Raw genomic sequence first — 21,836 nt, 5'->3', positions numbered from 1 at the left:
CATTTTGTGTTCTTAAAGTTTATACTTACTATGTATTTTGTAGTTTCAATTGGAAATCACTAAAGCATTCATTCAATTTTCTCACTGATTTTCTTTCAGATCTTTCCTCTCACCAAAAGATGAACAAGAGCAATATAAACCAGTAAGCTACCATCAATTGGTAAGTGAAGGTGCCAGAAAAAAATTTTATACAATAATTGTGTTTGATTAATTCATTTGTTCATTCACACATTTTGCCAAAGTCCATACTGAATGCATCTCAGCCATAGCTGATCAGCACCACCATGCCATGCAGGGCCTCCCATTCTACATTAAAGACCTAACCATTTCTGGAATATTTCAAATCCATTCCCACCTCTCTCCTCTTGAAACCACTCTTGTCACAACCTATACTGGTATACACATGGTCTCTGAGCTGCAGAACATTGTCTCTACCACTCACACTTGCAAACTCCCGAAAACTTCATTTATTATCACTTCCTTCACTTCATTCTTACCAATAACTACTTCACATTAAGAACCAGACCCACCTACCCAGTCTTCCTCAGAGCCCAGAATGTGGGTCCCCTGGCTTAGTACACTATTAATGACATCTTTATCATCTGGACAAACAGTGAAGGAGACTTCTCCTACTTCCTGCTGCAGCTAAACTACTCACAACTAAAACTCATGTGTTTCTTTTTCAGATCCAGACCCACCTGACTTGTTGTTGACAAGCACCTCACTGAAGCTCAAATTCAAACCTTAACACATATGAAACGATCCAGTGAGCATCATTACCTCCACTTTGACAGCTTTCACCTCTTCAGCATTAACATCTCTTGGAAACTGAGGCAAATGTATGTGATGCACCATCAGATTCCTTGAAGCATATGCCAACAACCTTTCCCAGCTTGCCTTCTCACAACTGCCCAACAGTTTTTGTTCTCAGATAAATTCCTGGGCAGTGTCCTCCACTCACCCTCTGACAAATATAGCTCCCATTTCAAAAAACTAAGAAGCAGCCCACTACTTACCCAGTATCACGTGGCCTCAACTGTTTCAATAAATAACACTACCATGGCTGTGACTTTCAAAAATCAAACTCTGAAATGAGATAATCTCTCCATGATACCCTTCAGAAGCCATCTCCTGTCCCTTCCTCCACTTTATAATCTTTGTAAAGGCCTAATCAAACAATATACATTCCCAGACTGTCATTGCTCTGCCAAGGTTTCTACCACTGCATTGTTCCAATTGTAAAACCTGCCCCATGTGGCCACCTGTTAACACTTACCAAGTTACACCACCCATAAAATTTACATAAAAGGCAAAGCAGAATATGGAACCACAAATGTTAGTTCACTGCACAACTTTTTATTTAGGAATGATTACCACTAATCAACTGAAAGGATAAATGAACAGATGAGAACTGTCCACTTTGGGGATACTCAGCACCCATTGGTTGAAATGTTCTACAGTATGAGTGCTTGGTGCACAACCCAGGCCATTTAGATTCACCCATTTGGTATGTGTTTCCCTTAACTTCTAAGGCAGGAACTTCCTCTCTGACGTATCATTACATCCTGCTGCCATTCAAGACTTAAAGCCTCCATTAACATACTCCCTTTTTAGATTCCCTCTTACTTCTGGTTTTTTTTGGTGAATTTGCTCATATATTTTACTCTTTTATCTATACGTCTGCACCCCCTTCCTCTCTCACTTTCTGTCTGTCTCTCTCTCTCTCTCTCTCTCTCTCTCTCTCTCTCTCTCTCTGCCTCTGATGTTTCACCACCTCCAGTTCTGATTTTCTCCTCCTTCTTAACTGCACTAGTAATTTCACTTTTTTTCATTTATCTTCATTACAATTTATCTTTATGTGGCCTGGGTATGTATTCATTCCTATCTTCTATTAGTCCATCTCCTCATTTCTTGTCTCTCCGTCCATCTCCTCCATCCACCTCTCTGCCCTTCTCCTCCTGTCCTTTTCTCTGTCTATCCCCTCCTCCCTTCTGTCTGTTAATTTGTTCCTCCCCATCTGTCCATCTCCTCCCCTCTCTGTCCATCTCCCCCTCCCCGTTCTCTTTGTCTCCATCTTCAGCTCCTCCCATTTCCTTTCTGTGGCTATCTCCTCCTCTCTCCTCTCTCTGATCATCTCCCTTCTCTGCCCTTTCTCTTTACATTTCCTCCTTTCCCTCTATCCCTTCATCTCCCCCTCCCCCATCTCTCTATATATCTCTTCTTTCCCCTGTCTCTATCTATCTCCTCTTCCTTCTATCTGTCCCTATCACCTCCTGCCACCTTGCTGTCTGTCCATCTCCTTATCCTCCCTTCTCTCTCCACATTATCATAGATACCCCAATAGGAAATTGGTGCTTCTTACACCAGTATTTCTTTCCACATTGTAACTAATATGTGTACCAAGTTTGATTGGAATCATTGCAGAGGTTTAGGATGAGCTTTTTATTCATGAATTTGCCCACATATGCACATGACAAATGTATTTTTCTGTCAATGTTACTCATTTTATTCCATATCTTATGTTGGACCAAATAATCAAGAATGTATAATCTTCTGCTATGGTTTTTATTGTTGTTGTTATCATTCTTCTTCTTCTCCTTCTTTTCCAGTGGTCTTCAATTCAAAGACTGGTTTGATACAGCTCCCCATGCTAGTTTATCCTGTACAAGTCTCTTCATCTCTCTATAACTACTGGAGCATACATCTACTTCAACCTGATTGCTGTTACCTCCCTAGATTTTTTACCCTCTGCGTCCTACACTTCTTTCCATTATCAGATTAACCATTCCTCCTTAACGCATTAGGTTACCTATCTACTTATCCCTTCTTTCAGTCAGGTTTTGTTATAAAGCTCTTTTCTCTCCAGTTTGATGCAGTATCTCCGAATTAGTTACTTATTTATTCATATAACCTTTTAGTATTTGCAAATGAAGTATTTGTTAAACAGAAGTGAGCAGTTGTAATTTTGTTTAAAACAGATAATGACATGTTTTGCAGATGTCTTGTTGGAGGACTTGGAATTCTTACACCTTCAAGTACATTTACCACTTAACGACTTTTGTAGCTGTTAATAAAGATCAGTTCAACTGTTCTGTGATTTGCACAATCACAAACAAGACAAGAATAATTTCCATGTAGACATTTCATCCTTGTCGAGTGTTCAGACTGGAGCTGTATAGAGTATTCTGGTGTAAAGGCATTCAATAAGCTCCTATCTAACATAAAAGCAAGAAGATTCAAAATAAAATTAAATACATATCTCAGGAGATATTACAAATTATCAGATCCTCTAGATTAAGGGATAGAAAGCTCCTGTTTAATACGTGTCAAGAAGCAGTATTCATTGTAAAGCTGTATGAAAAATGGTAATGTATTGTAAAAATGTCTCTTTCTTATACTGTGACAAGTCTTCAAGGAAAAATAATTGGTACACAGTATATTCCTCTTAAACAGCTACCAGTATCTATCATTCACTTGCCATAAATTCCTCTGATAGTAGGGTAGTGGAAAGCACACAGGACAAAAGAGTAGGACACACTGTGATTTTAGCAATCTGTCTACCTGAAATATATTTTCTGTGTTCCAATTGTTTCTTAATATGACTTTGTAAGTCTGCACAGTCTGCAATAAAACATTTTAGCAATAATAATAGAGGAGCATATCCTCAAGAGTAGTGTTTGTTTATTTTTTTTTTAATTTTTTTTTTTTTCAGTTTCGATATGCAACATGTGCAGAGAAGTTCCTTGTGTTCCTTGGTATCACATTTGGAATCATTGCAGCTATGGGATTACCAGCTTTTATTGTACTTTATGGTGAATACACTTCTTTGCTGGTAGACCGTGCAATGTCAAATACCACTATAACCCAAGCAGTCATGCTCAGCTGGTTTGGTGGTGGAAGATTAATGTAAGTTTAAATCAATAATTATTTAATCATATTCCATAGACACAACAAAACATTCTTGCAAGTGTCTGAAATTGATCAATGTTGAGTACATTACTCTGATTTTGATATCCAAGAGAAATCTTATTACTTTCAGGATGAGAAATTCCAGAAGTGTCAATATACATATTTAAAAGTGAGGTAACTCCTACTAGCTTTCAGAACTATTCATTTCTTCCTTGTGGAGGAAAGAGGTACAGATTGAGGAAACTTAGAAAGAGGGGGCAGGTCATTCAGACTCCAGGAATGAGAGGGGCCCATCTGTTATGAGAATGAGGGAAATGCATTTTGGCTCCTGAACAACTGAAAATGTCAAATTCTCTAATATATTAAATAAAAAGCTTGTATAATATATTAAAATATAAATAGGAGAGGTCATCATTAATTGCAGTTCATGCAGTACTGAAACAATTAGCAGAAGGAATATCAGAGCAAACACACACAGTTTTCTGTGTTAGTACGGGATTTATTACAGATTTTCGCATTTACCTCCCATGCCCTCACTACAGGTTGTCACTGAGCTCAAGGTCTGAGTGACTTATACCTCTTCTCCAACCAATCACAAACTCTCTCTCTTCCCTCCCTAAGGAGAGAACTAACAGTTCCAAAAGCTTGTTATTGTTTTCTTCTTCTTTCAAATGTGTTGTCAGAAGTACTATCAACTTTTCATCCTGAAGGTTTATAGTTTTCTGAAGTGAATCTTCCTTTTGATACCATAAAATATGCAATGGATGTTTCAGCATTAATGGTACTGAGGAAGACACAAAAGATGCAATACTAGAAGATGCGAGAGCCTTTGGGATTGGGCTGACTTCAACAACAGCAGCACAGTTCATTATGTGTACACTGTGCATTATATGTCTCAACAATGCTGCACAGAAACAAGTAAGTTCTTGGATAATCTTACTTGGTCGCACATACAACTTAAAGTCTGTGTCTTGTTGATGATTTTCATAAGTTAATTGTGATTAATCTAAGTTGTTCAGTCAATTATTGTCTACACAAATGGATGAGGTGTGGCCTCTATGCTTTAACCTTCATGCAATGTTTAGCCTTGTATTAGTTGTAAAACAAACATTTGTGAAGTGCTTCCCACTCCTCACCAAGAAGTCCCCTCCATACAGCCTAGCCACCCATGGTCATTGCATCTTCAATGACAAACAGTCCATCACCAAATATGCCAAGGGTCTCACCAAGGTCATTGTGGACTGAAATTATCCTCCCCACGTTGTCCAGAAATAGATCACCCATCACTTGACTCACCAACCGCCTACCATTCCCCACAAACACATTGTCCAGCTCCAGTGGAGAGCCCCCTGCATGACTCAGTACTACCTAGGTCTTAAGCAACTGAATCACATTTTCTGCAAAGGATCTGACTACCTCACATCTTGCCTTGAAATGAGAAATATCTTTCCGACTATCCTCTCCAATCCTTCCACAGTGGTATTCCATCTCTCAACAAACCTATGCAGTACCTTTGTCCATCCATAATACGCTCCTGCTCCAAACTCCTTGCCCCATGGCTGATATCCCTGCAATAGACCTAGGTGCAAACATGCTCTCACTACCACCTATGCAAGCTATGTCAGTCATCTTCTACCCATCAAAGAAAGGGCTACCTGTGAAAGCATCCATTTGATCCATCAACTAAGGTGCAGCCACTGCGCTGCATTCTACTTGGCCATGATCACTAACAAGCTATCTGCCCAAATGAATAACTGTACTAAACTGTGGCCAAGAGACAGTTGGACCACCAAGCTGCTCCACATGCCATCCAATTCTTTAAAGACTGCTCCACAGCCTGTTCCATTTGGGTTCTTTCCAGCAACACCAGCTTTTCTGAATTGTGCAAGTGGGAACTTTCCCTGTAGCATATCCTTCAATCTGTAATCTTGCTGGCACCAACTTTCAATAGCCCATGTCCTCTTCCTGTCTACCTCCTTCTTCACTTCCACTTGAGCCCTACACATGCTTTCTATCCTTTTAGTACACCTGTATAGTCCTTTTGTCTTCTCTACTTCTCTCCTCCCTCCATATCCCCCTCCCCCCTCCCACCACAGCCATCCAAAGCTACAACTATCATCCTACCATCCTGAACACACCACATCCCTGCAGGCTCACACAGGCAGCACTAGCACCTTCCCCCACCCCCATACTGATGTCTCTTTTCCCTTACCATGCCTCTTCTGTACCCATACTAATCACCTCAGGAAAGATCACTGCTTACCTTAGATGCAATCATAGTCAGGCCTTAGTGCCCAAAGATGACAGTTGCCATACATGTGGGAGTAATGCATGTCTGACTGCATTTGTCTTTTGTTTTGTCTATGTCTGATGAAATACTTATTCTAGTGGCTAATAATATCTAGCAGCCATTTTTCCATGTGCCTTATAACTCCTCCTCAATGTGGTGAGTAGCAATCTATCATTCTCATATTGTTGTTATTCCATCCCAGATTTTCCATCATATGATTTGCCCTGTATATAATTTTAACAACACTTTTGAAGGAAGAAGTTACCTGTTCACATTTATGAAAGAAGTGTCTTCTTGTTGTAAATTATAGATTCTATAGGTGTAGCTCATAAGGTCTGCTATATATGAAATTCATACCATCAGTGTAAATGAAGTGCTGACATAAAAATCATAGCTGTTTTAAAAGTAAAACTTTCTGACAGATTAAAACTGTGTGTCAGATGTGACTTGAACCTGGAATATTGGCCTTTCGTGGACAAGTGCTTTTCTGACTGAGCTATTCAAGAACGCTTCACAACTTGCCCATGCAGCTTTATTTCTGGCAGTGCCTATTCTCTTATCTTCCAAACTTCATGGATGTTTTCTGCATATCTTGTGGGAGAAGAGGTACTGGTAGAAATAAAGGTGTGAAATGGGTTGTAGATCATGTCTGGATAATTCAGTGAGTAGAGCACTTGTCTGTGAAAGACAGAGGTCCCAGGTTTGAGTCCTGTTCGGGCACTCAGTTTTAATCTGCTAGGAAGTTTCGAACCAACTTACTTCACTGCAGACTGAAAATTCATTCTAGGAGCTAGATGGATAAGAACAATGATTAATGATGGCTGAAAATTCCCAGAACAAATCCTGACTGAGTGCTTAATTTCATCAAAATGAGTATTCACGTCATAGTACTATAAAATTACAGGGAGACAGAAATGGCTGGTCAGTACTTACCTTCAAGAGATGAAATACTAAATACTGACAATAGACACATAAAAGTACAAAAAATATCAAAGTTCTTGGAACTGTTAATTCCTTCCTCAGAAAGGAAGGAGGTACAGGTTAGGGAAGGCAAGAAAGGAGGACAGTCAATTCAGGCCCCAAGTTGAGAGCGACTCAGGTGTAGTGAAGACTGTTTACACTATCAGTTAATTATTAAAGAGCAGTTATAACTCTTCATTTCAGTTGGTCACAAAATTTATAGAAAGAACAGCTAATGACATCTGCTTTTATGTAATTTTAGATTTTTGCAGAACTCCAGTAGTGTCCCTAGATTATTAGGAACCTGAATATGTCTATAAATATAAACATTTTAGAAGGAGATAATTTTTGTCTTTTATTTCGTGGCTACATATATCAAATTTCTCCTGACATGTGACTTTTAATTATAATCACAGATTCCAAGCTAAATTTTGCTGGGTGTCGTGAACAAGCACTCATCATTTCTTCTTGACATTGTACAATCAAACGATGGAAACTCCATGTTGGAATATCAACAGTATAAGGAAAAGATATACTACTAGTTACCTTAAAGATGATACATTAAGTTGTAGACAGGCAACAGTAAAAGACACTTACATATTAGCTTTCAGCCACAGCCTTTATTAGAAAAACAAAAAGAAAGAGAAACACACACATTCATCCATACAATTAAGCACACCTCATGTACACATGACTCACATGACTGCCATTTTTGGCATCTCAGACCAGAATGCAACTGTCATGGGTAGAATGCAAGCAACAATCTGAAGGGGGCGTGGAAGGGGAACGGATAGCAGTTTGTGGGTGGGGTGAGAGAAGAGCATTGTCTGGCAGAGTGGGCAGGCACTAGGCTGCCAACAGGTGCAATGTTTGGAGGCTGTGAGGCAGGAAGGCCACGGGAGAGAGAGGGGGCAAGGGAGGAGGGGGAGGGTGGCCACAGTGAAAGTGAAAGGAGAGTGGAAAAGGAGAGGATCAGAGAAGATAAAATACTAGTGTGTGTGTTGGCAGAGGCTGGTGCACAAATGATCCCTGTAGCAAGGGGCTGGGACTGGGAGGGGCATAAGAATGGATTTGGCTGTTTGACACAGAGATCATATCCCTATGGAAGATCCAGGTGCAGACCTGTTCAATTCACTCACCAGCACTTCTTATTGTAGTCCTGTCATGTGTTTATTCTACCCTGTCAGAGGTCAGATCACCCATGAGAGCAGCTATGTCATACACCAGCTATGCTGCAAATATTGCACAGTTCTTTATTCTGGTATGATTATCAGTCTGCTGTCCATCACAATGAACACCACCACCAAACTGTGGCCAAGAACAAAATAGACCACCTTGTGACACAACATACAGATTAACATAACACACCTGATTTCAATAGCTGCTTCATCTCCTCTACCACCAACTTTTCTGAACTGCGCAGATGGGAGTTATCTTTACAATTTTTTCTCCATCCCTGAAATTGTCTGAGCTTCAACTTTCAGTAACATACCCTTCACTCAATAGTTTCCACCACTTCTGCCCTATCAGCTCCTATCTATTCCCCTCTCCCACTCTCTCTGTGTGCCGCCCTCTGCCAGCATGCCCACCCATCTTTTCCTGTTTATCTCCACTTTCCAAACTGAGCTGACATTAAAAAGGCTATTTTTGGAAAGAGGGTTCAGTATTCTGTTGTAAGCTAACTTCTCAAAATTTTTGAGAACATGGGAAGTAGGTGGATGTGTTTCTAATTAGAGGTAACTTTTTTTTATCTCTAGATTTATAGATTGTGTTAGTACTGCATACTTCAGCCTTTCAAGAAGTACATATTAACTTATTGATTGGTTACAATGGTAAGAAAGGGTAGCACTACCAAATCAGCACAAAATTTGTGCACTTTGACTGAGATTCTACCACAGCCTAAGATTTGCTGTATTTTAGTGGCCTAGTTATATCTGTGGTCTTTCTGACAATTGAGTTAGCAAAACTGAAGTGTGGTGGTGGAGCATATATAAAAATTAATAACCAACCTTGCCATGGCCACAGATGTAGGCATTTAGGTGTCTTTCACTAGAAAAAGTGCAAGAGCTCAAAAGATAGTGTGAATACTGTTTACTGTTACATGTTTGTGTGCTCCACACATCAGTCCTCTGTATGTGAATGGTTGGCTTTTCCTTATTTTACGTATTGTTCCTTCTAGGAATTTCCATTATTGTTACACATTGACTACGATTATGTTGTTTATAGTGGTTCACTGACATCTACATTTTCTTGTTCATTATCAGACCTACTTGTGCATTACTTCTACTTGATTTTATGTTGATTATCCTGTGCTCAATTGGCCAGAAAGCTTGTTCTTCATACTAATTCCCACTATATTTAACTTCAGTCAATCAGTTTCTCTTTTCAGATTCTATAATCTGGATATGCTGTTAAGGGATCTAACATTCAACATTCAGAGCTTCAGAACACTTTTTTCTTCTCTGGGTAACAATGTACTCCTGAATAGTCATGTCCAGGATAATTGAATGTTGTACTTGTTTGCATCTGCAATATTTTTCCCTTGAGAATGCCATCATCATTAAAGAATACAGAAGAGCTGCTTGTTTGTGGAAAACAATTAGCTGCAGTTACCCACTGCTTTCAGCCATGCTGAGTATGAACATATCAAATAGTGGGAGGGGGGACCCTCACATAGTCTGGCTCCAGTTGCCAGAGGCTGTGGTCATATGTGTGTGTGAGTTGCATTTGCGTGAGTGTCTGTGTAAGCCTTGTTGGCCAAAAGCTAAGATTCTGACAGTCTTCTTGTTGTGTCTTTCTGCGTCTCAGCATCTCCGCTATATGGTGCGTAGCAATTATACTTTTCATTATATTGTTACACAGTTAGGTTATGGTAGACAGTCTTCCAAGACCAGACTGATGAAGCATTCAGACTGTTTCCTCTGTCACTGCTGAAAAATTACCTGCCCTTCTTCAGGAACCACGTTAAGTTGTCCATTCCACAGATAAACCAGTAATTGTTGTTATGATACATGTCTGTATAGTTGAGACACACCATGGCAAGGTCCATTGTTCATGAGAAGAGACAGTACCTACAGTTTCAGTATTCATGCTGTATCTAACAATACTGTAATGCTGACACAGTTGAAAACTTGCTCATGCCTGTTACATGTTTCTTGTTTTCTGTACACCACCTATACAGGGTGTGTCACCTAACATTACCGCTGGATATATTTCGTAAACCACATCAAATACTAATGAATTGATTCCACAGACCGAATGTGAGGAGAAGGGCTAGTGTAATTGGTTAATACAAACCATAAAAAAATGCACGGAAGTATGTTTTTTAACACAAACCTACATTTTTTTAAATGGAACCCCATTAGTTTTGCTAGCACATCTGAACATATAAACAAATATGTAATCAGTGCCGTTTGTTGCATTGTAAAACGTTAATTACATCCGGAGATATTGTAACCTAAAGTTGACGCTTGAGTACCACTCCTCCGCTGTTTGATCGTGTGTATCGGAGAGCACCGAATTACATAGGGATCCAAAGGGAACAGTGATGGACCTTAGGTACAGAAGAAACTGGAACAGCACATTACGTCCACATGCTAACACCTTTTTATTGGTCTTTTTCGCTGATGCACATGTACATTACCATGAGGGGTGAGGTACACGTACATACGTGGTTTCTGTTTTCAATTACGGAGTGGAATAGAGTGTGTCCCGACATGTCAGGCTAATAGATGTTCAATGTGGTGGCCATCATTTACTGCACAAAATTGCAATCTCTGGCGTAATGAATGTCATACACGCTGCAGTACATCTGGTGTAATGTCGCCGCAGGCTGCCACAATACGTTGTTTCATATCCTCTGGGGTTGTAGGCACATCACAGTACACATTCTCCTTTAACGTACCCCACAGAAAGAAGTTCAGAGGTGTAAGATCAGGAGAACGGGCTGGCCAATTTATGCATCCTCCACGTCCTATGAAACGCCCGTCGAACATCCTGTCAAGGGTCAGCCTAATGTTAATTGCGGAATGTGCAGGTGCACCATCATGCTGATACCACATACGTCGACGCGTTTCCAGTGGGACATTTTCGAACAACGTTGGCAGATCATTCTGTATAAATGCGATGTATGTTGCAGCTGTTTGGGCCCCTGCAATGAAGTGAGGACCAATGAGGTGGTCGCCAATGATTCCGCACCATACATTTACAGTTCACGGTCGCTGTCGCACTGCCTGTCTGAGCCAGTGAGGATTGTCCACGGACCAGTAATGCATGTTCCGTAGATTCACTGCCCCGTGGTTTGTGAAACCCGCTTCATCAGTAAACAGGTAGAACTGCAACGCATTCTCTGTTAATGCCCATTGACAGAACTGCACTCGATGATTAAAGTCATCACCATGTAATTGCTGATGTAGTGACACATGAAACGGGTGAAAGCGGTGACGATGCAGTATGCGCATGACACTACTTTGACTCAGTCCACCGGCTCTCGCAATGTCCCGTGTACTCATGTGTGAGTTCATGGCAACAGCAGCTAGCACACCAACTGCACCCGCTTCTACTGTGACAGGCCTGTTACGGACCCGTTTGCATGCTACGACCATACCTGTTGCATACAGTTGGCGGTAGATGTTTTGCAATGTGTGGCATGTTGGATGCTCTCTGTCCAGGTACCGTTCTGCATACACCCTGCAGGCTTCAGCTGCATTTCTTTGACACTCGCCATGGATGAGTATCATCTCTGCCTTTTCGGAGTTCGAATACACCGTGGTCATAGTTCCTACAACACTACACTATCACAGATGTCTGGTAACACGGTGTACTACAGTTGGTCTGCATGCGGAGACGAATGCAGAATAACAATAGCAACAAGTGCTACATGCGGACACTGCGACAGCTAGACCAAACCACAACAGTGCACTACAGCCACATTCGTAAACACGGTCGTCATCATAAACATGTTCCTGCAGATGCTGCTCGCCAACCGTGGCCCATGTTTGTTACAACACGCAACTGAACGTTGGAGGTTTCAAGCGTCAACTTTAGATTACAATATCTCCGGATGTAATTAACATTTTACAATGCATCAAATGGCACTGATTACGTACTTGTTTATATGTTCAGATGTGCTAACAAAACTAACGTGGTTCCATTTAAAAAACGTAGGTTTGTGTTAAAAAACATACTTCCGTGCATTTTTGTATGGTTTGTATTAAACAATTACACTAGCCCCTCTCCTCACGTTCAGTCTGTGGAATCAGTTCGTCAGTATTTGATGTTGTTGTTGTTGTGGTCTTCAGTCCTGAGACTGGTTTGATGCAGCTCTCCATGCTACTCTATCCTGTGCAAGCTTTTTCATCTCCCAGTACCTACTGCAACCTACATCCTTCTGAATCTGCTTAGTGTATTCATCTCTTGGTCTCCCTCTACGATTTTTACCCTCCACGCTGCCCTCCAATACTAAATTGGTGATCCCTTGATGCCTCAGAACATGTCCTACCAACCGATCCCTTCTTCTGGTCAGGCTGTGCCACAAACTTCTCTTCTCCCCAATCCTATTCAATACTTCCTCATTAGTTACGTGATCTGCCCATCTAATCTTCAGCATTCTTCTGTAGCACCACATTTCGAAAGCTTCTATTCTCTTCTTGTCCAAACTATTTATCGTCCATGTTTCACTTCCATACATGGCTACACTCCATACGAATACTTTCAGAAATGACTTCCTGACACTTAAATCAATACTGGATGTTAACAAATTTCTATTCTTCAGAAAAGCTCTCCTTGCCATTGCCAGCCTACATTTTATATCCTCTCTACTTCGACCATCATCAGTTATTTTGCTCCCCAAATAGCAAAACTCCTTTACTACTTTAAGTGCCTCATTTCCTAATCTAATTCCCTCGGCATCACCCGACTTAATTAGACTACATTCCATTATCCTTGTTTTGCTTTTGTTGATGTTCATCTTATATCCTCCTTTCAAGACACTGTCCATTCCATTCAACTGCTCTTCCAAGTCCTTTGCTGTCTCTGACAGAATTACAATGTCATCGGCGAACCTCAAAGTTTTTATTTCTTCTCCATGAATTTTAATACCTACTCCGAATTTTTCTTTTGTTTCCTTTACTGCTTGCTCAATATACAGATTGAACAACATCGGAGAGAGGCTACAACCCTGTCTTACTCCCTTCCCAACCACTGCTTCCCTTTCATGTCCCTCGACTCTTATAACTGCCATCTGGTTTCTGTACAAATTGTAAATAGCCTTTCGCTCCCTGTATTTTACCCCTGCCACCTTTAAAATTTGAAAGAGAGTATTCCAGTCAACATTGTCAAAAGCTTTCTCTAAGTCTACAAATGCTAGAAACGTAGGTTTGCCTTTCCTTAATTTTTCTTCTAAGATAAGTATTTGATATGGTTTATGAAATATATCCAGCGGTAATGTTAGGTGACTCACCCTGTATATTCAGGCAACTTAGGAACTTATACACTGATGGTTTTCTATTTTAAAAAAACATTTTAACATGCAAAAATTAAATATTTCTATTCAAAAAATTTATGATTTTACTGTAAGTCACTTTTTCTGTTATCTTAGAGGAGATCCATATTTTGAAGGTATTAATTTTTAGCCAATCATTTCCTGCAGGGGAGAAACATTTCAAGGAATGAATAATGCTTATTTGTCTACTTTCAGTGGGAGTAAGGTATTAGCTCAGAAGATTTTTATACTTACTAGTTTCACTAGCTGACAGCTGAGGAGAAATAGTGACAGACAATGTTTGAAAACATGTCATTTTCATTCTTCGTAACCATCCTTTGTTATGCTTTATATAAATAGCAGTAATGCAGGAGTAAGTCTAATAATGAATAAGGAAACAAGAATGCTGGCAAAGTACTATTCATTTATTTGGTCCAGGAAATCATTGTATAATACCTTATTTGTATGTATGATATATGACAAGGGGTAAAGGCAGTGTATGATTACATTAGTAAATCATAGTTACATTTGAAGATGTTTTCAAACAAAGGAAACTCCAGGTAGGAATATCAACAATGTAGGAAAAGATAGATTGCTACTTACCATAAAATAGACATGTCAAGTTGCAGACAGGCACACTTAAAAGGCACACATAAAGCTTTCGGTCACAGCCTTCATCAGTAACAGAGAGAGACACATACAACACACACACACACACACACACACACACACACACACACATACACACATGGGCCGGAATGCGACATCACGTGGGATGCAAGCAGCAATCTGGAGGGGGTGGGGAAGGGAAAGAGATGGTAGTATACAGGTGGGGAGAGAGATAAACACTGTCTGGTGCAGTGTGCAGGGACTAGACTGCCAACAGGTGCAGCATCAGGAGGTTGTGGGGCTGGGAGGTAGGGAAAAGAGGAGCAAAAGAGGAGAGGAATGGGGAAGATAGATGGACGTGTTGGCAGAGGGCTGCAAATATGCAGGGATGGGAGGTGAGGTTATGGAGGAGATGATAGCACAATAGGGGTGGAGGGGGTGGAAACTGTTGGTTGTAGGGTGTAGGGACAGAATGTTACTGTAGGATGAGGCTGGGATAATTACAGAAGTGGAGAATCTGTTGTAAGGATAACTCCCACATGCACAGTTCAGAATAGCTGGTGGTGGACGTAAGGATCCAGTGGCTTGGGTCATGAAGCAGCCACTGAAATCAAGTGTCATGTTCAGCTGCATGTTGTGGCACAGGATGGTCTGCTTTGCTCTTGGCCACAGTTTGGCAGTAGGTGTTCATCCTGGTGGACAGCTGGTTGGTAGTCATACCAATATAAAACGCCTTAGGCCCTTTCCAAAACATCCCCCCTGAACCATTGTCCCTCCTCACTCATATGACACCCCACTCGCCTCCTTCTACGTGCTCCCCAAAATTCAGAAACCCAACAATCCTGGATACCCCATTGTGGCTGGTTATTGTTCCCGCACTGAAAGAATTTCAGCCCTCATTGACGAATACCTCCAACCACTTGCCCATAATGTAGTCTCCCATGTCAAAGACACCAAACACTTCCTTCGCTGACTCTCCACCATCCCCACCCCTTTACCTCCTGGATCCCTACTCGTCACTGTTGACATAACCTCCCTATACACCAACGTCCATCATGCCCATGGTCTTACTGCCATTGAACACTACCTTTTCCAGTGTCCTTCAGACTCCAGACCCACTCTCTCATTCCTCAGACTGCTTACTAACTGTATCCTAACCCACATCTACTTCTCATTTGAAAGGAAGATATGTAAACAAATATGCAGCACAGTCATGGGCACCCTCATGGCATCCTCCTGTGTGAACCTTTTTATGGGTCATCTAGAAGTTACCTTCCTAGTCTCCCAAAACACCAAACCTCCAGTCTGGTTCAGGATCACTGATGAAATCTTCATGATCTGGACTCAGGGCCAAGACACCCTATCTTTGTTCCTTCGCAACCTCAATGCCTTCTCTCCCATATGCTTAATAAATGGTCACAATGCCCATATAGTACTAGAGACAGAAAGTTGGCTGAAACCAGACGTAAACAGTAATGAAATCCTAAACTCAGATTGGAATATATACCGCAGAGACAGGCTGGACAGTGAAGGGGGAGGCGTATTTATAGCGATAAGAAGTGCAATAGTATCGAAGGAAATTGACGGAGATCCGAAATGTGAAATAATTTGGGTGAAGGTCACGGTTAAAGCAGGCTCAGACATGGTAATTGGATGTCTCTATAGGCCCCTTGGCTCAGAAGCTGTTGTGGCTGAGCACATGAAGGATAATTTGGAAAATATTTCGAGTAGATTTCCCCACCATGTTATAGTTCTGGGTGGAGATTTTAATTTGCCGGATATAGACTGGGAGACTCAAACGTTCATAACAGGTTGTAGGGACATAGAATCCAGTGAAATTTTTTTAAGTGCTTTATCTGAAAACTACCTTGAGCAGGTAAATAGAGAACCAACTCATGGCGATAATATATTAGACCTTCTGGTGACAAACAGACCCGAACTATTTGAAACAGTTAACGCAGAACAGGGAATCAGCGATCATAAAGCGGTTACTGCATCGATGATTTCAGCCATAAATAACAATATTAAAAAAGGTGGGAAGATTTTTCTGTTTAGCAAAAGTGAGAAAAAGCAGATTACAGAGTACCTGACAGCTCAACACAAAAGTTTTGTCTCAAGTACAGATAGCGTTGAGGATCAGTGGACAAAGTTCAAAACCATCGTACAATATGCGTTAGATGAGTATGTGCCAAGCGAGATCGTAAGAGATGGAAAAGAGCCACCGTGGTACAACAACCAAGTTAGAAAACTGCTGTGGAAGCAAAGGGAGCTTTACAGCAAACATAAACGTAGCCAAAGCCTTGCAGACAAACAAAAATTATGCAAAGTGAAATGTAGTGTGGGGAGGGCTATGCGAGAGGCGTTCAATGAATTCAAAAGTAAAGTTCTATGTACTGACTTTGCAGAAAATCCTAAGAAATTTTGGTCTTATGTCAAAGTGGTAGGTGGATCAAAACAAAATGTCCAGACACTTTGTGACCAAAATAGTACTGAAAAAGAGGATGACAGACTAAAGGCCGAAATACTAAATGTCTTTTCCAAAGCTGTTTCACAGAGGAAGACTGCACTGTAGTTCCTTCTCTAGATTGTTGCACAGATGACAAAATGGTGGATATTGAAATGGACGACAGAGGGATAGAGAAACAATTAAAATCGCTCAAAAGAGGAAAGACCGCTGGACCTGATAGGATACCAGTTCGATTTTACACAGAGTACGTGAAGGAACTTGCCCCCCTTCTTGCAGCGGTGTACCGTAGGTCTTGAGAAGAGCATAGCATTCCAAAGGATTGGAAAAGGGCACAGATCATCCCCATTTTCAAGAAGGGACGTCGAACAGATGTGCAGAACTATAGACCTATGTATCTAACATCGATCAGTTGTAGAATTTTGGAACACGTATTATGTTCGAGTATAATGACTTTTCTGGAGACTAGAAATCTACTCTGTAGGAATAAGCATGGGTTTCATAAAAGACGGTCGTGTGAAACCCAGATCACACTATTTTTCCACGAGACTCAGAGGGCCATAGACACGGGTTCACAGCTAGATGCCGTGTTTCTTGACTTCTGCAAGGCGTTCGATACACTTCCCCACAGTCATTTAATGAACAAAGTAAGAGCATATGGCCTATCAGACCAATTGTGTGATTGGATTGAAGAGTTCCTAGATAACAGAGCAATGCATGTCATTCTCAATGGAGAGAAGTCTTCCGAAGTAAGAGTGATTTCAGGTGTGCCGCAGGGGAGTGTCATAGGACCGTTGCTATTCACAATATACATAAATGACCTTGTGGATGACATCGGAAGTTCACTGAGGCTTTTTGCAGATGATGCTGTGGCGTATCGAGAGGTTGTAACAATGGAAAATTGTACTGAAATGCAGGAGGATCTGCAGCAAATTGACGCATGGTGCAGGGAATGGCAATTGAATCTCAATGTAGACAAGTGTAATGTGCTCCGAATTCATAGAAAGATAGATCCCTTATCATTTAGCTACAAAATAGCAGGTCAGCAACTGGAAGCAGTTAATTCCATAAATTATCTGGGAGTACGCATTAGGAGTGATTTAAAATGGAATGATGATATAAAGTTGATCGTCGGTAAAGCAGATGTCAGACTGAGATTCATTGGAAGAATCCTAAGGAAATGCAATCCGAAAACAAAGGAAGTAGGTTACAGTACGCTTGTTCGCCCACTGCTTGAATACTGCTCAGTAGTATGGGATCCGTACTAGATAGGGTTGATAGAAGAGATAGAGAAGATCCAATGGAGACCAGCGTGCTTCATTACAGGATCATTTAGTAATCACGAAAGCGTTACGGAGATGATAGATAAACTCCAGTGGAAGACTCTGCAGGAGAGACGCTCAGCAGCTCGGTACGGGCTTTTGTTAAAGTTTCGAGAACATTCCTTCACCGAAGAGTCAAGCAGTATATTGCTCCCTCCTATGTATATCTCGCGAAGAGACCATGAGGATAAAATCAGAGAGATTAGAGCCCACACAGAAGCATACCAACAATCCTTCTTTCCACGAACAATACGATACTGGAATAGAAGAGAGAACCGATAGAGGTACTCAAGGTACACTCCGCCACACACCGTCAGGTGGCTTGCGGAGTATGGATGTAGATGTAGATGTAGATGTTGTCCTAATCTACCCAGCATGCCACCTTCCTTGATGTTGACCTCCTCCTCTCTGATGACTCCATCCACACCTCTGTTCACATTAAGCCCACCAACAGTACCAGCATTTTGACAGCTGTCATCCCTTTCATACCAAGAAATCCATCCCTAATAGCCTGGCTACCTGGGGATAGTGTATCTGCTGTGACAAAAACTCCCTTGCCCAGTATGCTGAGGCTCTCACCAAGGACTTCACACACAGGCACTATCTCCCAGACCTAATCCACAAACAGATAGATCTCCCATGCCATTTCCCATGATACCCCCAATCCTCCCACCATCAGGAAGAGCCAGTCACAAAGGAGTGCCCCTTCATCACCAGTACCAGCTCATACTGAAACATGTGAGTCACATCCTCCACTAGGGCTTTGACTATCTATCATCATGCTCTGAAATGAGGGATATCATACCATAGATAATTCCCACCTCTATTATAGTGGTATTCCATGGCTACTAACCTCTACAACATCCTAGACTATCCCTGTGCCACACTGTGGAAGACCCAGGTGCAAAACCTGTCCAATCCACCCACCCAGCTCTTCCTATTCCAGTCCTGTCACAGGTTTATCCTACACCATCAGGAGCTGGGCCACCTGCAAAAGCAGCCATGTCACTTACCAGCTCTGCTGCAATCATTGCATAGCTTTTTATATTGATCAACCTGTAGTACAACATGTTATGTTATGTTATGTTATGTGGTTTATTCATCTCATTACATACAATTTTCAAATCATTTGATTTGATGTACAGGAGACATGTCAAGGTTTACAAAAGAAACTTTTTTCACTTTTTTAAGAGAACTACAAAAGTTTACGTTATATTTTACATTTCTAAGTTACAGCTACACATGTACATAAAATAATAAATGTATTACAATCCCTGTGTTCAGATTGTGAAGCTGTCCTCAATGAATTCATCGACAGAATAATAACACTTTTCCACCAGGAGAGTAAAGAGCAATCTTTTCAGTGAACCAATCTCCATTTTAAATATATTACTGCCTTTTATTTTATTGAAAATTTTTAACCCCATATACTCTGGCGTTTGGGCATAAAGTTTTAAACGATGTGTTGGAAGTTTGAAGTTATCTCTGTGGCGAGTGCTGTAGTTGTGGTCAAAACGGAAATTGTCTAGTGTATGTTGATTTCTATATAGGAACACCACCATCTCATATATGTAAAGTGAGGGGATAGATAGTACTTTTAAATTTTTTAACAGTGGTCGACAGGATTCCCGTTTTTTTGCAACACACATGTTTCTAATTACTTTCTTTTGTAATACTAGGAGCCTAGTGACATTAGCTGAATTTCCCCAGAAGATTATGCCATAATGAATAACTGACTCAAAGTAGCAGTGATAAACTATCTTTCTGGTATCTATGTTTGTGGCACCTGACAAAATACACATTGCAAATGCTAAGTTGTTCAGTTGATTTGCTAAGTAATCTATGTGTACCTTCCAATTTAAATTTTTGTCAAGATTTAGGCCTAAGAACTTCACGTGGTTTGCTTCTGTGATATCCTGATCATTGCAAGTTATCTTTATTTCACTCCTTTCTACTGATTTAGCTTCAAATTGCATCATTTTGGTTTTAGTTACATTTAGTTTTAGTCCATTTTGATAGAACCAAGATTCAAGTTTTTCTAAAGTGTTTTTGGCTTTTTCTGGAATATTTTCAGATACCTCATTTTCAATTAGAACTGATGTATCATCAGCAAATAAGACTGAATGAACATCAATAGCAAGTGGTAGGTCATTTACGTAAAAAAGAAACAGATAGGGACCCAATATCGAACCTTGTGGGACTCCTTGGGGAACTGTTTTCCAGTCTGATGAATAATTGGTTCCATTTGAAGTTAAAATTACTCTTTGTTTCCTACCTGACAGGTCAGAGCTAAACCATTTTAAAGCAGTGTCTCTGATTCCATACATCTGTAATTTGTGGAGGAGTAATGCATGGTTCACTGAATCAAAAGCTTTAGTCAGATCACAGAAAATACCTGTGACCTCTCTACCTTTATCTAACATGGAGCATATTTTTTGGATAAACTCATTTATAGCATTCGCAGTGCTTTTACCCTGTTGGAATCCGAACTGGTTTTTAAAAATTATATCATTTACAGTAAGAAAGTTATTAATTTGTTTTGCTGCAATCTTTTCAAACACTTTAGAGAAGACCGGCAAGAGAGAGATAGGGCGGTAATTCCCCATATCTTCTGTTGATCCTTTCTTGAATTGAGGTTTGATCTCACCATATTTCAATACCTCTGGAAAGCATCCCTGTTCATAAGATTGATTTATAATAGTTGACAGTGGTTGGGAAATAATATCATACACATACTTGATTACAGATGTTGTTATTTCATCCCACCCATGTGAGGTTTTGTTTTTTAGAGACAATATTTCCTTTTCCACATCCCTTTGGGTTATTTTTTCAAATTGTTTAAAAGATGTGTTCTGGCTGTTTTCCAAATTTGTGATGCCCTGATAGAATGTCATATCCACATCCGATCTTACTACGTTTAGGAAGAATTCATTGAAACAACTTGACATCTGAACAGGGTTTACTATAATTTCATTTTCATGTCTAATTTTCAAAATCTCATGAATTTTTACTTTGGCTCCTAGTTCAGACTGAACAACTGACCACACTGCTTTTGTCTTATTTCTGTGTTCTCGTATGAATTTATTATTTGCCATTTTTTTAGCTGCCGCTACAACTTTCCTAAATACACCTTTATACTGTTTGACATAAATGACAAAATCTGGATTTCTGTTTGATTTTAACTCATTGTGGAGCTCTCTCTTTCTGGCACTAGAGATCTTTATTCCTGTTGTAATCCATTTGAGTTTACCATTAACCTTCTTTTGCTTATATCTACGAGGAAATGATTCATTAAATACCTCTAAGAAACAATTTAAGAATTTGTCATAGTTAATCGAGCTTGAACTATTGTAGTCTACAGGCCAGCTTATTATACTTAATTTACTGCGAAATAAATCCATTTTACTTTTACTGAGATCCCTTTTTATACACACTTCTGGAGACTTTAGGTTATTTGCTTTTGGGAGCTCAATAAACAGAGCTGAGTGATCTGAAATACCCAAGTCTAAGCAGTATTTGTGCTTATTTCCACTGTCAAATATGTAGTTAGTAATAATATTATCAATGCAGGTCACTGATCTGCTGTTTTCCCTAGTGCCTTCAGAAAAATTTAGCTTGAAACCAGATTTCTGAATTAAGTCACGAAATTTTGTGGAATCATTGCTTTCAACTAAGACATTTAAGTTGAAGTCTGCTGCTATAACAACTTTTTTCTTACTTTCTTTCTGGAGTTTTTCCAGGAGGCATTCGAATTTGGTTAAAAACACTTTTGTTACCGCACATCCAGGAATTCTGTAGATT

At 40.3% G+C, this 21,836-nt stretch overlaps 1 protein-coding gene across 3 annotated transcripts in view; it reads left to right on the top strand.

Annotated features, from left to right (window-relative positions):
* Window positions 1-21,836, top strand: part of LOC126412474 (multidrug resistance protein homolog 49-like) — a 370,600-nt gene that overhangs the window by 140,767 nt on the left and 207,997 nt on the right. For all 3 annotated transcript variants that reach the window (XM_050082087.1, XM_050082086.1, XM_050082088.1), the window contains 3 exons: window positions 100-160; window positions 3,713-3,906; window positions 4,683-4,827. In XM_050082087.1, the coding sequence (XP_049938044.1) occupies window positions 100-160; window positions 3,713-3,906; window positions 4,683-4,827 (400 nt within the window). The remainder of the gene's footprint in view (window positions 1-99; window positions 161-3,712; window positions 3,907-4,682; window positions 4,828-21,836) is intronic.

The sequence above is a fragment of the Schistocerca serialis genome, chromosome 7 (assembly GCF_023864345.2).
Source record: "Schistocerca serialis cubense isolate TAMUIC-IGC-003099 chromosome 7, iqSchSeri2.2, whole genome shotgun sequence".
NCBI lineage: Eukaryota > Metazoa > Arthropoda > Insecta > Orthoptera > Acrididae > Schistocerca > Schistocerca serialis.
The sequence above is the reverse complement of the archived record's forward strand: the minus strand, read 5'-3'. Positions and strand labels throughout refer to the sequence as shown.